General features: G+C 53.0%; 1 protein-coding gene across 1 annotated transcript in view; it reads right to left on the bottom strand.

Moving 5' to 3' along the window:
* The window catches only part of ATP6V1B1 (ATPase H+ transporting V1 subunit B1), a 41,150-nt gene that overhangs the window by 22,802 nt on the left and 2,534 nt on the right, over positions 1-15,814 (bottom strand). The window contains exon 2 of the mRNA XM_077301320.1: positions 94-149. Coding sequence (XP_077157435.1) covers positions 94-149 — 56 coding nt within the window. The remainder of the gene's footprint in view (positions 1-93; positions 150-15,814) is intronic.

Raw genomic sequence — 15,814 nt, 5'->3', positions numbered from 1 at the left:
GAGCAAGGAATCAAACCCATTTCGCCAGATTAGAAGCTGCTGCTCTTGACCACTACACCGCACGGGTATTATTAATATTATTATTATTATTACCTTCACATTGTCCAGCACCACCAGCGGGCCGTTCACACCACACACAGTCTTGTAGGCTGTGGAAGGAAGGAGAAAAGGAGGGAATTATTGGGTCTCCCTGAGAAAAAAGACAGGCAAAGGGAAAGCTTGTGGAGACTCAGGAACTGCTGGAGGAGAAGAGAGCAAGGAGCAGAGTTTGTCTGGCTCACACCTAGTGTGCTGGAAGTGCCCTTCTCCTAGCGAGGCCCGCTGGACGTGAGCTGGACCCATGCGTGGAGAGGAGCCAGGACGTTGGATGGCAGGGGGTCCCCAACCGCTTCCAGCCCAGGCAGCTTTGGAATTCTGTCTCAACAATGGCTGCTCTAGGAGGTGGAGCCAGCCAGGAAATGTCGGGGAGGACTGCACATCCCTAGCGATAAATCATTCCGATAGCGGGCATCCAGCCGGCGTCTGACAACTTTTGCAAGAGAGAAATTGTCCACGAGAGCTGAGCCCCGGCTCCTCCCCCTCCTTGCGATCTGCCTAAATGCACAGAATCAGGATGGCTGTCAGATGGCCATCGAGCCTCTGCTGCAAAGAAAGAGCACCCACCACCTCCCGAGGAAGCCTGAGCCACTGGGGAACTGCTCGGTCAAGAGGTCCTTCTTGATATTCAACCAGAAACTCTATTGAGTTGAGCCCATCCATTTGGTTCTGGCCCGAACTTCTGGGGCAGCAGAAAACATTAGGCTGAACCTGCCTTGAGCAGGGGGTTGGACCAGATGGCCTCTGTAGCCCCTTCCGCCTCTAGGATTCTACTTGACTGTCCAAACACCATCCCCACCCGAGGCTAAAATACACAACAGCACATATTTCTAGAGCAGCAGTCTGGAAATTAGTGTGTTCTGTAGCTCCATCACCCAAGGACCTATTCCCCAAACTGGTCTCTCTTCCGTTTCCGCCTACTGCCACTGATTCGGTAGACTGAGTCTGTTTTTCTAGCTCTGCACGTTGGTTTATGGGCCTGCAAAAGCACCAGGAGGACAGAAAAACCCACCCACTGCTTCGCCAGGGCTTCTATGGAAGCAAACAAACGACATGGCTGACATATCCTTGTAAAAAAAAAAACACACATGGTTGAAAAAAACACCTTGTATGTTTTGCATTGTTCAGTTGAGCCACCAGGTTTTACATGGACCTCTCGTTCCTCAGGGCTTTCTGGAAGGGCCGGCCGTGTCTTCGGGTGGAGCCTCCCCCCCCAGCCCCTCCCCTGCCCCTCTCTTGGCTCTTCAAAGAAGCCACACTCCCCACTGCCCAGCTGCATCCCTGCACTTCTGCCGGGGTTCCAGGAGAGGCGCATCTGAGCCAGTGACTCCCCCCCCCCCCCGTCTCCCCCCACCTCAGTGGCCCACATCTTGCAGGCCGAGCTCCATTAGGTCTGACAGATACAGCCACCATATCTGTAAGGGTCACAACCTCCTCAGTAGGGCCGGTTGAGCTCACACATCTGCAATCTGGGCCGGGTTTGCCCCTGCTGTGAGCGGAGAGAGGGCATCCGCGGAAGGGGAGGGGAGGCCCGGCCGGGGTGTGTGTGTGTTGGAGCCTTAAAAACACATGATGGTGCTTGTTGTGGGGAACCTTTCTAGGTTTAAAAGGCTGGGGGCCACACCCATGTTTTGCAAGGGCACGGACAACGGGCACGCCACATTGCGCCAGGGGCGTCATTCTCATGTGCTCCTCACACATACCTATTGGCCACATCGCCTAATCTGTAATTAACATGGGATTAATCTTCTGCGCATGCCCCCCACCAGCATGTGCATATGCCCCCCCGCCCCCTCCCAGCTGCACAGAGAAGTCCAGTGACATCATTTGCGGTGGCAGCAGAGCGACTGGGTGAAAGGTGAGCTTAGCACATTTCCAAATGTCACGGGGCTCGTTCTGCCATAGAAATTGGTTCAGGAGGCCATTGTGAGTCCTTTCTGCGAGGCGCTTCCCAGGTGCCAGGCCAGGGGGAGAGTTTGTGAACATCACAACAGACACCCTGTGAGGGAGGGGAGGCTGAGAGAGACCTGAGATTACTGAAGAAGAAGAAGAGTTGGTTCTTATATGCTGCTTTTCTCTACCTGAAGGAGTCTCAAAGCGGCTTACAGTCGCCTTCCCTTTCCTCTCCCCACAACAGACGCCCTATGAGAGAGCTGAGGCTGAGAGAGCCCTGATATTGCTGCTCGGTCAGAACAGCTTTATCAGGGCTGTGAGGAGTCCAAGGTCACTCAGCTAACTGCATGGGGGGGGGTAGTGGGGAATTCAACCAACTTGCCGGATCAGAAGTCCGCACTCCTAACCATGACACCATGCCGGATTTCCATGCACGGAGTCCCCATTTTTCTCACTGGCGTCTCTTGCTGAAGGGTGGGGGGGGGGGAGGGGGGAATAGTAGGTGCCACATGAGGCCTTCCATTGCCTCAAATTTCGGAGAGCTGCTGCCAGTCAGAGCCAAGGGAAACTAGCTGACCCCAGTGCAGACTCAGCAGGCAGCTACATGACGGGAGGAGTTTCTGGAATGATCTGAGGCAGTCTCGGTTGTGGGTAACAGCCCATGGAAGAACACAGGGGAAACACCTCTCTGAGTTGCCAACCTCCAGGTGGGGCCTGGAGACTACCCCCGCCCCCATACTGATTTCTAAGCCCAGGTCCCTCCCCAAACCCGGCTCTTCCCAGGCTCATCTCCAGGAACTACCCAAGCCATCTGCTGCCTGGTTACTTGGGGCGTCACTCAAGAGGGGTCCCCGACCCTTTTGAACCTGGAATCCTGACGCGGGCAGCGACAAAATGGCTGCGGCAGGAGACTACGCCAGCCCCCCACGATGGCCACAGCTACAGTTGTGCGGGGGAGCCCCCCCTCGTCTGTGGTCTTAAACATCTGCACAGCCCGTCCGTCCTCCAGTAGCCAATGAGAAGGCCCCGCTGGGCAAAGGCCCTCCTACAAAACCTTGGCAGGCACCTGCTGGAAAGGCATCGGTGGGGACCTGGGGTGCCAGGAGGGTCTCTGGAGGCCCTCCAGGGGCCCGAGGCGTGAGGGTGTCCGATGGGTGGGTTAGGCAGGACTGCGGCGGGCGAAGAGATCACTGGAAGAGGCTGGCAGGACCCCGCCCTCTTCTGCCCGCAGCCCTCCCGAGGAAGCAGCCCTGCGGCCCCCTCCCCTCCCCGCTCCGCTTGCAAAGGGCCTATTGAGGCTTCCCTATAATGGAGGGGGAGGGGGACGAGGGGGGGCAGTGGGCCCACCACCGGAAAACACCCATTCACATCATTAAGGGCTTGAGTGGGTCCGAAAAAAGGGGACTTTAACTCTTCCTCGGCCGGCGGAGTGGGTGGGCCGGGGGCTCCTGGGCGGAGGTGAGGGGAGTCAGAGGAGAGGGGGAAGGTGGGGAAGGGGGAAGTGCTGATTCCGCAAATTAAAGAACCGCAGCCGGGGAGGGCAGGGGAGGGGAGGCAGCCGAGCAAGGGGCCTTTGAGCTGGCCTCTCCTCGCACCCGCCGCCCCCTGCCCAAATTCGCAGCTCCATCCTTGACCGTCTGAATTAACCCTTGACAATTGCGCCTGATTAACTCCCGCGGGGCGGGGGGAGGGGGCGGGGGGGGCAAGGAGCAGAGGAAATTGACCGTGCTGACAAAGGGGGCGGCGGCCCAACCCCAGCCCGGCGCTAATTGCTTCCCCTCCCTCGCCCCCCCTTCTTCCTGGCATCTGTGGGGGGGGGGGTTCCCCTTCTCCCAATTGGGAGCTTCAGGGCTCCTCTGCAAAGTGCAGCCTCCCGAACTGGAGCATCGCTCCCTCGTGGTCCTTTTGCAAGGCCTAATGACGGCCCGGACTGCGGCCAGGAGCATCGGGGTCTCTGACCACTAGGGATGCTGGCCAAGCCACAGAACTCTTCCTTCCACCTCTTGCCTATGGGCAACTTCAGTTCCCCTTTCTCCCAAGGGACTTCGTGATGATCTTCTAATTGAGGTTTAGAGGAGCTCAGTGTAACACAGGGCAAAATGTGAGTCCAGGGGCACGTTTAAGACTAATAGTTTTATTCAAGATATATATAAGCTTTCGTGTCTGAACATACCTCCTCAGATGCCTGCACATGGAAGTTCATCCCTTGAATAAGACTTTGCTGATCTTAAAGGTGGCCCTTAACTCAAACTTTATTCAGCTGCTTTGGATGAAGAAGGAGAAGAGTTAATTTTTATGCCCCACTTTTTTCTACCAAAGGGAGTCTCTCCAAGTGGTTTACAATCGCCTTTCCCTTCCTTTCCCCACAACAGACACCCTGTGAAGTAGGTAAGGCTGGGACAGCTCTGATGGGACTGCTCTGTGAGAACAGCACTATCAGGACTGTGATTAGCCGATCACCCAGCTGGCTGCATGTGGAGGAGGAGCAGGGGATCAAACCCTGCTTAGAATCCACACGACCCCACACTGGCTCACCAGCACAACAACCCACGGATCAAGCAACACAATTAGCAACTTTTCTATGCAAGCCATGAGGCTGCAGGCTGCAAAATGTTGCAAGGTACAGAAGCAAAAGCTGTTTGGATGCAAGATTAGGGGCGGTGGTCCGTGCCACTGGGAACAGCTCGCTGCAAGGAGGATCTGAGCATTTCCTGTGTCGTGTCAAGACTTCTGCGGTGCTTCCATTCTGGTTTAAGGCTTCTGTGGTCGGTTCCGTGACCCTCATCCCACGGCGCTGTCGGCTGAACTCTGCTTCGGCCCAAAAGTGAGATTATAAATAAGACAAACGACTAAATAACTCTAAAGCCTGAAAACGGGGAAAGGGATCACTCTTTCTAACTGCTCAACCTAACAAGACTTAAGAGGGGAGGAAGAGGCCGTCAGCCCTACTTAAAACCGGCTGATGGCAAAAATTAATAAAGGCATTTAAAATATTAATAAAAGTGCCTCTGGCCCAGGTTGCATTGGAGGGGCCATTTGGATAGATGTTGAGGGCCTTGTGGTAGGGGTGCCAGCCTCCAGGTGGGACCTGGAGACCTCCCAGAAGTACAGCTCATCTCCAGTCTACAGAGATCAGGCCCCCCAAGAAAATGGATGCTCGTGTGTGTGTGTGTGTGTGTTGTGTGTGTGGGGGTTGGACTCTGAGGCACTGGACCCCACTGAGGTCCCCGTCCTCTTCCCAAATCCGGAGTCCCCCAGCCTGGATCTGGCCCCCTACCTCGTGGAGTAATTTTACAATTTAGGCAGAGACTACATTAAGAAGCCAACGCTAAAGACAGCCCAACCTCCTGTGGGGAGGCTGCTAGTGCCAGAGAGGCCCAGATTCAGCCCCCCCCCCCCATCACACGGCTGCCAACTCCAGGTTGGGAAATCCCTGTAGATTTGGGAGGTGGATCCCAGAAGGGCAGGCCTCGGGAAGGAGAGGACACCTTGCTGGGGAACCCTCCCTCCAGAGCAGGGGAATTGATCTCTGCAGTTTGGAAATCAGTTGTAATTCCGGGGGATCTCCCACCACGTGGTTGCCAACTCTACTGCAGCACAAAAAAACAAACAAGCACCATCAGATATCAAAGAATCTCTCTTTGGCACACAACCACGAGCTCAGCTTGGCTGGGATCATGCTGTAGAACTCTGTTGTACATTTTCCCCGGAATACTGCTGTGATTGTACAGGACTCACTGATATGTCTTTTAGCACCTTCTGTTGAGGCATTTATTTATTTTATCTCAAAGAGACTCACAGTGGTTTACAATAAAGCAATGCGATAAAGCAAGGCAACCCCTAAAATCCCCTTAACACATGAATATTAAAAGATGGCAGCACATTTGAAAATACTGCAAGAAATAAGGCTTTGGGCAAAGGTTCAACGAAGCCAGAATCCCCCTGGCTCTTGTCTGCCTGCGGGACAAACTGTTATGAGGACAGAAGGGCGACAGGACCTGCATCGTTTTGAAAACCATGGAGCTGGACTAGAAGGGACTAGAAGGTGCCCTTTGGTTTTCCTCCCAATGACTCGGCCTGCAGATTTCTCAAGCTATTGGCTGCCCTGGGCACTTCAAAACATTTCAGGATTTGCGGATATGATTTGAGAGCCCGTTTCTGTGAAATGTGAGGCATTTCGTGAACAGATACATTTCTGTTGTGCTTGTGTGCCAGAGAGGGCCGCATGGATATCTGATGGTGCTTGTTTGGTTCTTTCACTTGGGATTTTTCAAGGCCGTTCCACTGTATTTCGGCTTACGTGCCAACTCTACTGCAGCAGCAACGCATGATGCGCTGGGACACAGTTGCTCCCTCTGGGTGGGGAACTGTCTGGAGGTTTGAGACTGAAGCCTCAGGTGAGTCACAGAATCCTAGAGTTGGAAGGGACCTCCTGGGTCATCTAGTCCAACCCCCTGCACTGTGCAGGACACTCAAAACCCTCTTGCTCATCCACTGTCACCCCCTTGAACCTTCACAGAATCAGCTTCTCCGTCAGATGGCTATAGAATCACAGAATCATAGAGTTGGAAGGGGCCACACAGGCCATCTAGTCCAACCCCCTGCTCAACACAGGATCAGCCCTAAGCATCCTAAAGCATCCAAGAAAAGTGTGTATCCAACCTTTGCTTGAAGACTGCCAGTGAGGGGGAGCTCACTACCTCCTTAGGCAGCCTATTCCACTGCTGAACTACTCTGACTGAATTTTCCCCCCTGATATCTAGCCTATATCCTTGTACTTGACGTTTAAACCCATTACTGCGTGTCCTCTCCTCTGCAGCCAACAGAAACAGCATCCTGCCCTCCTCCAAGTGACAACCTTTCAAATACTTAAAGAGGGCTATCATGTCCCCTCTCAACCTCCTTTTCTCCAGGCTGAACATTCCCTATCTATCTAGCATCTGTTTAAAAATCTCCCAAGATGGAGAACCCACCACCTCCCAAGGAAGCCCATTCCACTGAGAAACCGTTCTAATTCACATCTACCTGCCTACCCACAATGACCCTCAACTCCATGCCCAGATGATGCTCCCCCCCCCCAAACCTAAAATCCTTGGCCATTCTGGCCTGGAGGAAATTTGCCTCCCAACCCCAGAGTGGCAATCAGCATTTCCCTGGGCATGCAAGAAAGGGCCACAGGAGCCAAGCTGAGACACAATCCCTTTTGCTCCCCCCCCACTCACAGTCTGCCTCTGCTTGAAACGTCCAAAGAAGGAGACCCCACCACCTCCCGAGGAAGCCTGCTCCACTGAGGAGCCGCTCTACCTGTCAGGAACTTCTTCCGGAGGTTTAGATGGAATTTCATTTGAATTAATTTCATCTGGTCCAACCCTCTGGGGCAACAGAAAACAACTCTGCCCCACCTTCTCCCTGACAGCCCTTCAAGTATTTGAAGATGGTTATCGTTTCACCTCTCAGTCGTCTCCTCTCCAGGCTAAACAGACCAAGCTCCCCCAACCTTTCCTCCTACATCTTGGTCTCCAACCCCCCACCCTCTTTGTTGCCCTCCTCTGGACACGCTCCAGTTTCTCTACATTGTTCTTCAGTTGTGGTGCCCAAACCTGAACACAGGACTCCAAGTGAGGCCTGATTCGCTGGAAACTGAACAAATTATGGTCATGAAGCTTTTTCTGGCACCCCTGGAAGTGCCCTCTTGGTGTAGAGTTAGGCGGAAGCTGAGAGTGGGGGCCTCGGATAATACGTGTTTAAGAAGGTGGGCTCCGAACCCGATACTTTAGAAACGCTAGTTGGAGATACACTCAACCGATTTTTCTTTGCCACCCAGCAAGCCTGTAGATGCTGATCTTGCACAAAAGAGCATTTCACACAGTCATTTGACCTCCGAGGAAGACCCTCGGGGGTCCAAATGCATCTGGTCTGTTCTGTCATGCACAGTTAGGAATATGTCGTTTCTACTTTGCTTTTAATATATTATTGCTGCACTTTGTTTAATAAATATTTGTAATGATTTTTTATAATATTGTTTTGCAGATCAACTTTTGGGTTCCTGACATGAAGTAGATATGTCTGTTCTCTGTCCTCCTTTTTCCCTTTCCCCTTTTTCTTGTTAAAATAAGAATCATTAACAACATTATTATTTTTTTAAAAAGAGACAAGGGCGGGGAATGGAACTGCAGGGAAGCCACCCTGGGCCTTCTGGGAGGGAAAAAGATCAGGACGGGCAGCCCTGTGGGTGTGTCTGCAGCAGCAGAAAAGAGCAAGAGTCCAGCCACCCCTTAAGCCAGCGTCATGTCATGGTTAGGAGTGGCGGCCTCTAATCTGGAGAGCCAGGTCTGATTCTCCCCTCCTCCTCCTCCTCCTCCTCCTCCAAAGCTGTTGACATTATGGGCTCTACTACTTGCCCTTCTTGGGTTTTTCCTCATGTGCCTTTTATCTGCACAACATCCCTGCAAGGTAAGATCTATGGTGAAAATTCAAGCCAGCTGCATGGGGTGAAAATTCAAGCCAGCTCTGGTCATGCCAACGAGGCCCCTCATGGCTTCCTCCTGCAGCGTCTTCCTCTTTCCCTCCCGCCTTCCGTTTTTCCTAGCATTCCTGTGAGCAGTTTAGTCTTTTTAGTTTCAAGGGAGAGTTCAGGCTTGCTTTGGCCTGGAGCCCACCGACTGGTCTTCTGGGTGGTCCACAGGATCCATAAAGCCCTTCTCCCATGGCCACATTTCAAAGGAACCTACTTTTCTTCCTGCCTGCTTTCTTCGCCAACTAACTTACGCTCACGCAGAGTAACGGGGAATTGTAAGGCATGAATTAAACCTTTCCACTAGGCCTCAAGGTAATTTAACACAGACTAATCACTGACAAATTGCTTTGCTGGCCCTGTGTTAGAAACCCTTACAACAACCCTGAAAGGCAGGCCATGAGTATCACATTGCATTGGGGGTGGGCCTGAGAGAAGGTGGTATTGCCAAATGCCACTGAAGAAGATTGCAGGGGATGCTAGATTTAAAGCAGGGTCTTCCAAATTCTTAGGTCTCTTTCATAGGGGTTCTTCAAACTTCATAGGACTTAGAACATCAGAACAGCCCTGCTGGGTCTGAGCACCCATCCATCCAGTCCAGCCTCCCGTCTCACCCAGGGGCCAGCCAGTTCCTCTGGAGAGCCAACAACAGGGCAGAGAGGCCGAGGCCTTCATTAGAGTATCAGAAGAGCCCTGCTGGGTCAGACCCATGGTCCATAGAATCATAGAATCATAGAATCATAGAATCATAGAGTTGGAAGGGGCCATACAGGCCATCTAGTCCAACCCCCTGCTCAACGCAGGATCAGCCCAGAGCATCCTAAAGCATCCAAGAAAAGTGTGTATCCAACCTTTGCTTGAAGACTTCCAGTGAGGGGGAGCTCACCACCTCCTTAGGCAGCCTATTCCACTGCTGAACTACTCTGACTGTGAAAAACTTTTTCCTGATATCTAGCCTATATCGTTGTACTTGAAGTTTAAACCCATTACTGCGTGTCCTCTCTTCTGCAGCCAGCAGAAACAGCATCCTGCCCTCCTCCAAGTGACAACCTTTCAAATACTTAAAGAGGGCTATCATGTCCCCTCTCAACCTCCTTTTCTCCAGGCTGAACATTCCCAAGTCCCTCAACCTATCTTCATAGGGCTTGGTCCCTTGGCCCCAGATCATCTTCGTCGCTCTCCTCTGTACCCTTTCAATTTTATCTACGTCCTTCTTGAAGTGAGGCCTCCAGAACTGCACACAGTACTCCAGGTGTGGTCTGACCAGTGCCGTATACATCTAGTCCAGCCTCCTGTTTTGCACAGAAGCTTACCAGTCACTAGGGAAAGCCAACATCCCCTGATGTTGCCTCCTGGCACTGGGTCGGAGGTCAACTACCTCTGAACATGGAGGTTCCTTTCAATCACCATGGCCAGTAGCTACTGACAGACCTCCCTCCGTGAATCCATCCAGCACCATTTTAAAGCTGTCCGTGCCTGAGGCCATCATTATGGCTCCTAGCAGTGAGTTCCACATTTCAATTACTCGCTGGGTAAATGAATATTTCCTTTTGCCCGTCCTTTTGTTTGTTTCCCAGTCCAGGCATCCCGAAAGCCCTAAGATGCGTACACTCAGTGGGGAGACAGAGGCCGACCCGGCAAGGCCCTCCCCGTTCCTCGAAGCGGTCGTGCAGGCCGGGGGACTTTTCTGGGGACCGGGCAGGATGCCCCTCTCGCTGTCCTCTGCCCTTCCTCTCCCTCCCCAAGCCTCCCAAACTTTTCCGATGGTCCCTAGGGCTGCCCGGCCCGCCAGCCCTCTCTCGGTCCCTTACGCAACCGGCCCATTGTGCGATGTGTCAGTTTGTGCAGCGCTGTCAAACACATGGGCCCGTCCAAGCCGAGCGAGCCTCGTGAAAAGCTCAGCAGGGCCCCGCGCACTATGCCACTAATTAGCGCCTGCAGCAGAGGGTTCCCAAACACACCTGCAAGGTCATGTGAGTCGAGGGGGGGCCACGAAGGACCGCTCCACCCAAGCGTGAATCCAAATGAGCTGGACAGCACACACACACACAAGTGTGGCACACACTGATGCTCACCGCTCCTGGCAGACAAAATGCTCCTGGCCCCTCTGCTCGGGGGAGCGGGGAGACCCACCCCGGCACCTGCATCCCAGGAAGTCCCTGGCTGGCCCCCTCTGGGAACGGCACCTTCAACAGACCTGGCGGGGGAGGAGGGGGAGGGGGAGGGGGAGGGGGAGGTTGTGGCTCCTGCTGCTTCAGAACAGACAACTGCAAGGGCAACTTGGAGGTCTTGACGATGCTCCCATTTTACAGACGGCACACTGAGGCCAGGAGGCATTTTTAGCCCTGGACAACATGAACCTTTCTAAGTTTTGGGGAGAGCAGGCAATGCCCTTGCCTGAATCGTATCCCAAGGAGGACGCTTGGTGTCTGTGTTCCTGACCTCGGTAGTTTGATACGATAGATGAGTTGTAAACACTTTTGATGATGGTATGTGGCCAACTGCCTGGAAGCCCAGTCTGGAAGCAAAGCAGACTACAAATGTTTCAGATAAATAAATAGGTTGAACCTGGTATTAAAGGAGTCAACTCCAGGATGGGAAAGTCCTGGAAATTTGGAAGGGACCATAGAGGCCATCTAGTCCCACCCCCTGCTCAGGGCAGGATCAGCCTCAAGCCTCCAGTAGAAGGATCTGTCCAGCCACTGCTTGAGGACGGCCAGTGAGGGGGAGCTCCCCACCTCCTCAGGCAGCCCATCCCACTACTGAACTGGACTCCTAGAATCCTAGGGTGAGAAGGGACCCCAGAGGCCATCTAGTCCCACTCCCTGCTCAGTGCAGGATCAGCCTCAAGCATCCAGAAGAAGGATCTGTCCCACCACTGCTTGAAGACGGCCAGTGAGGGGGAGCTCCCCACCTCCTTAAGCAGCTGATTCAATTGCTAGACTATTCTGTGACTATTCAATTGCTAGACTATTCTAGACTGTGAAATGTTTCCCTTTGATATCTACCTTAAAGCCATGACTGGGGGTCTTCTCCTCTGCTGCCAACAGGAACTGTTCCCTGCCCTCCTCTAAGGAACAGCCTTTCAAGTACTTCAAGGGAGCCCTCCTGTCCCCTCTCCGCCTCCCCTTCCCCAGGCTGAACATTCCCAAGTCCCTCAGCCTTTCCTGCTAAGGCGTGGTCTGCAGGTCCCAGACCATCCACGTCCCTCTCCTCTGAGCACTCTTCATTTTGTCCGCCTCCTCTTTGAAGTGAGGCCTCCCCCGGGTGGGGTCTGACCAAGGTGGTATTCAGTGGGATTATGACATCCTGCGATTTCAACGTGACACCTGTGTATTGAAACAGCTCAAGCCTGCGTTTGCCTTCTTTGCACTGCCTGCACATATCTCAAAATTTGAGTCCTATGGAAGGGAATTTAGCCATCGGTGTGAATTCCAGCCTCTTCAGCAGCCCTCCCTCTAATGTGGGTACGTCTGTCCAGGATCAAAGGCTGAGGCCTTTCCCATCTCCTCCTACTGGATTCTTTTTGTTGGAGATACTGGGGATTGAACCTGGGACCTTCTACGCACTAAGCAGAGGCTCTGCCCCAGAGCCACTGGGTGGCAACCAGCCATTAAAGTCCAAGGTCACAACTATCCACAGGTAAATTCTTCTGCTCAAGCCCCAGTGTCACTAACAGGAACGCCATTTCAGGCGAACTACCATGTTTGGCCTGGCTAGAGTCACCCCGAGCAATGCAACCCTGAGGACGAGAACTTCACCTTCCAAAACAGACTGTCTTCGCTTGGGGCCGGACCATGCAGACCTCTGCCCTTACAGCCCCGTGGTTTTCCAGGTGGAAGCAGGCTCCTTCCGCTTGACTCTTCCGCTCGGCTCTTTAAGACACAATCTCTTCTGCTTCGCGGCCATTTCCCCTGCAGCTGCCCCGGAGCCCCTTTTAAAGTCCGCACGTCCATTAATGCACCAGAAGCTCTTCTCGCCTTTGGGTGTCTGGCTCGGACCAGCGAGGGCGATATCAGGGAAGGAGGGCTTGGACTGGGAGGGGCAGAGGCAAGTCGGGGCTGCGCAAAGGAGGGGAAAGGACCGGCGGAGGCCTCCCCAGATCCAGAGGCATTTAGCTGTTGCTACGGTCTATTGGACTGCTGCCCCACTGAGGCTCCTCTCCGGCCCAAATCCCACCCACTCCTGGCTCCAACCCCAGAGATTTATAGGGGGTAGGTCTCTTGGCGATCACTACCCATGGAGACCAAAGGGAACCTCCACATTCAGAGGCAGGAGGTCTGATCCGGCAGGGCTCTTCTGATGTTCTTATCAGGTTTCTCTGCCCCATTGTTGGATGTCCCGAGGAACTGGATGGCCACTGGGTGAGACAAGATGCTGGATTGGATGGAAACGACGGGTGCCAGGATGCAGACCTGCACTGTGGCCTTCCTGGGGTCTACATGGCAAAAGCTCCTGCCCACCCCTGGACTCTTGAAGCTCCGCCTCCAAACCTCAAGGACCATTCCTGACCTGGAAATACCCTGGAAATATTGGAGGTCACCTGCAGACGATAGAGACCAGCTCCCCAGGGAACGAAGGCTGTTTTGGAGGGGGGGGGGGCTCTGCATTGGGAACACATCTTCAGGCTTCTGGAGGTGAAAGGGCTTCCTTGGGAGGGGGGGATCTCTGTGGCACTGTGCCCCAGAGAGGTTGCAGGGCTACTTGGGAGGTGGCTTTGGATCCCATGGAGGTGCCGGGATGCCAGGTTCCAGGGGGGAAACAAAGAGAAATTCTGTGTGGCAGTAATTGCTAATCACAATAAAAATCAAATCATTCATAAACTTGTCACAGTTTCTTCCCTCAATGAAAGTATTTAATTGATAGCAAAATTTGCTTGAAGAACCGCAAACCTTTCAATCTGTACATTCTTCAGTTCATTTCAATATCAAAGTAAGATAAAACAGTTGTATGTTACAATTAAACATGAAATCAATCATGAAAACATTGGTTGGCAAAGAACTTATAGAGGGTTTCTCAATTCCTGCTTCTATGTCAGCTTTCCTCAACTTTTTTTTTACCATTGAGATCCCCCTGAAATATTCTTCAGTCTTTGAGAAACCCCAGAAGTGGGATCTCCAGTTCCCAGCTGGAGGCTAGCAGCATGCCCCCAGGGAGGGCCAATCAGGCAGGGAGTGAATTGTCTGCAGGCAATTTGAACTGACTGGCCCTCATTGGCAGAGTACAGTTTGAACTGATTGACCCTCATTGGCAGAGTGCTCTCCCTTTCTATTGGCAGCACACCCCCAGGGAAGGCCAATCGGATAGGGAGTGAATGATCAACTTGGGCTTTATTATGTTAAGTGAAGTGATTGCGATTTCTCCTCTTGTTGAGGGTGTGTGGTATGTCCTGGCAGAGTTTAAACATGCACTGGCTTCTTAAAGTAGCTTAATTATATTGTGAACCACGACAAACCTGCACATAGAGAGGGACGGTATATAAAACCTAAAACTAATAATTAGTAAATAAATGGAACTGAGAACTTAAGCAGCTTTGTAAGGAGCAAGAGAGTCCCACAGTCTAACTGTTCTTCTTGGCCAGAAAGCAGCTTTGAAGGGTAGACTTTATGGCATTGTACCTTGCGTAGGTAGAAGGCCAGATCCTGAAACTCAAATACTTTGGCCACCTCATGAGGAGGAAGGACTCCCTGGAGAAGAGCCTAATGCTGGGAGCGATCGAGGGCAAAAGAAGAAGGGGGCGACAGAGAATGAGGTGGCTGGATGGAGTCACTGAAGCAGTCGGTGCAAACTTAAATGGACTCCGAGGAATTGTAGAGGACAGGAAGGCCTGGAGGATCATTGTCCATGGGGTCGCGATGGGTCGGACACGACTTCGCACATAACAACAACAACAACCTTGCATAGACCCCTCCTCATCCTCCCCCAAACCCCACGCTCCTTAGCCCCCCCCCCCAATTTCCTGGAGTTGGCAGCCCTGCTTGCAATGGAAAGCCCCAGAGGGTCATTTCTATTTCAGGTGGCTTTTATATCAGGTGGCTTTAAGCAGTTTGGGGCACATTCAACAACTTTCACCCCACAAGCAGCCTGACAGTGACCCAACGGATGCCAGAAAGACATTTCTCCTAGACAAGAAGGATGCCTGGACAACACCGTCCAAGCAAGCATATCTACGTGCCCCGCCTGCTACCGCCCTAAACATATCAAATGATCCGTTGTGCATCGCCGGGGTCTACGCAATCCCTGGACCTGATCTAATCCCACCGGCAGAGAATCTCACCAAACTTTTTGGGAACTAAAATAGCCATCTGATGGAGTCAAGGAACAGATTAAGAAAGCCAAAGCGAAACCCAGAGAAAGCCTGTTAGAAGACAGACCCCAAAGAGCCACTAACAGACCACTAATAATCATGGCTTCTTTATCGAATGGCTTCTATGCGGTATGGCCAGAAGATCCTCGGCTTCTCTGGGCAGCCAGGCAGAAGGCATCCAGAGGAGGTTTGCCACGGCCTGCCTCCGCCTCATGACCCTCCCCAGCGTTCCTTGCAGGTCTCTAATCCGAGTGCTAACCAGGGTCAGCCCTGCTTCGTTTCATAGAATCATAGAATCATAGAGCTGGAAGGGGCCATACAGGCCATCTAGTCCAACCCCCTGCTCAACGCAGGATCAGCCCTAAGCATCCTAAAGCATCCAAGAAAAGTGTGTATCCAACCTTTGCTTGAAGACTGCCAGTGAGGGGGAGCTCACCACCTCCTTAGGCAGCCCATTCCACTGCTGAATTAGAATCATAGAATCATAGAGTTGGAAGGGGCCATACAGGCCATCTAGTCCAACCCCCTGCTCAACGCAGGATCAGCCCTAAGCATCTTAAAGTTTCCGAGATCTGACGACATCGGGCTTGCCAGGACACCTCAAAACAGTTCAAGGCATCAGCAACGACTTAAATTTACTGATCTCACCCCCCCAGGCAGGAGGCAGCACCGAGAAGCCCCTGGCTGTGGTCGAGGCCAAGCACATCCCTCTGGGCCGGGAGCCCCCAGCAAGGGAGCATTTGCTGAGCACCGTGTTCTTCCGGGAATGCACGGGGAATGTAGCGATGGGTCCTCCCATCAATCTCCCAGTGCCAAGATTGTCCCTCTTGCTGGAGAAGCCGTGAGCAGCAAGCAGCTCCTCTGGCTCCTCCGTGGCCCCTGCGGGTCCCACGCTCTCCAGCCTGGGCCTCTCCCCCCCCCCCCTGTTTTCCTGCAGCTGGGGTGAGCTTGCCGGGGTGTGAAAGGCCACTGTTCGGATGGGCTCAGCAATTGAAACGACAGTT

This window comes from Paroedura picta, chromosome 10, assembly GCF_049243985.1.
Source record: "Paroedura picta isolate Pp20150507F chromosome 10, Ppicta_v3.0, whole genome shotgun sequence".
Lineage (NCBI taxonomy): Eukaryota > Metazoa > Chordata > Lepidosauria > Squamata > Gekkonidae > Paroedura > Paroedura picta.
This window is presented reverse-complemented; position numbering and strand designations above follow the sequence as displayed.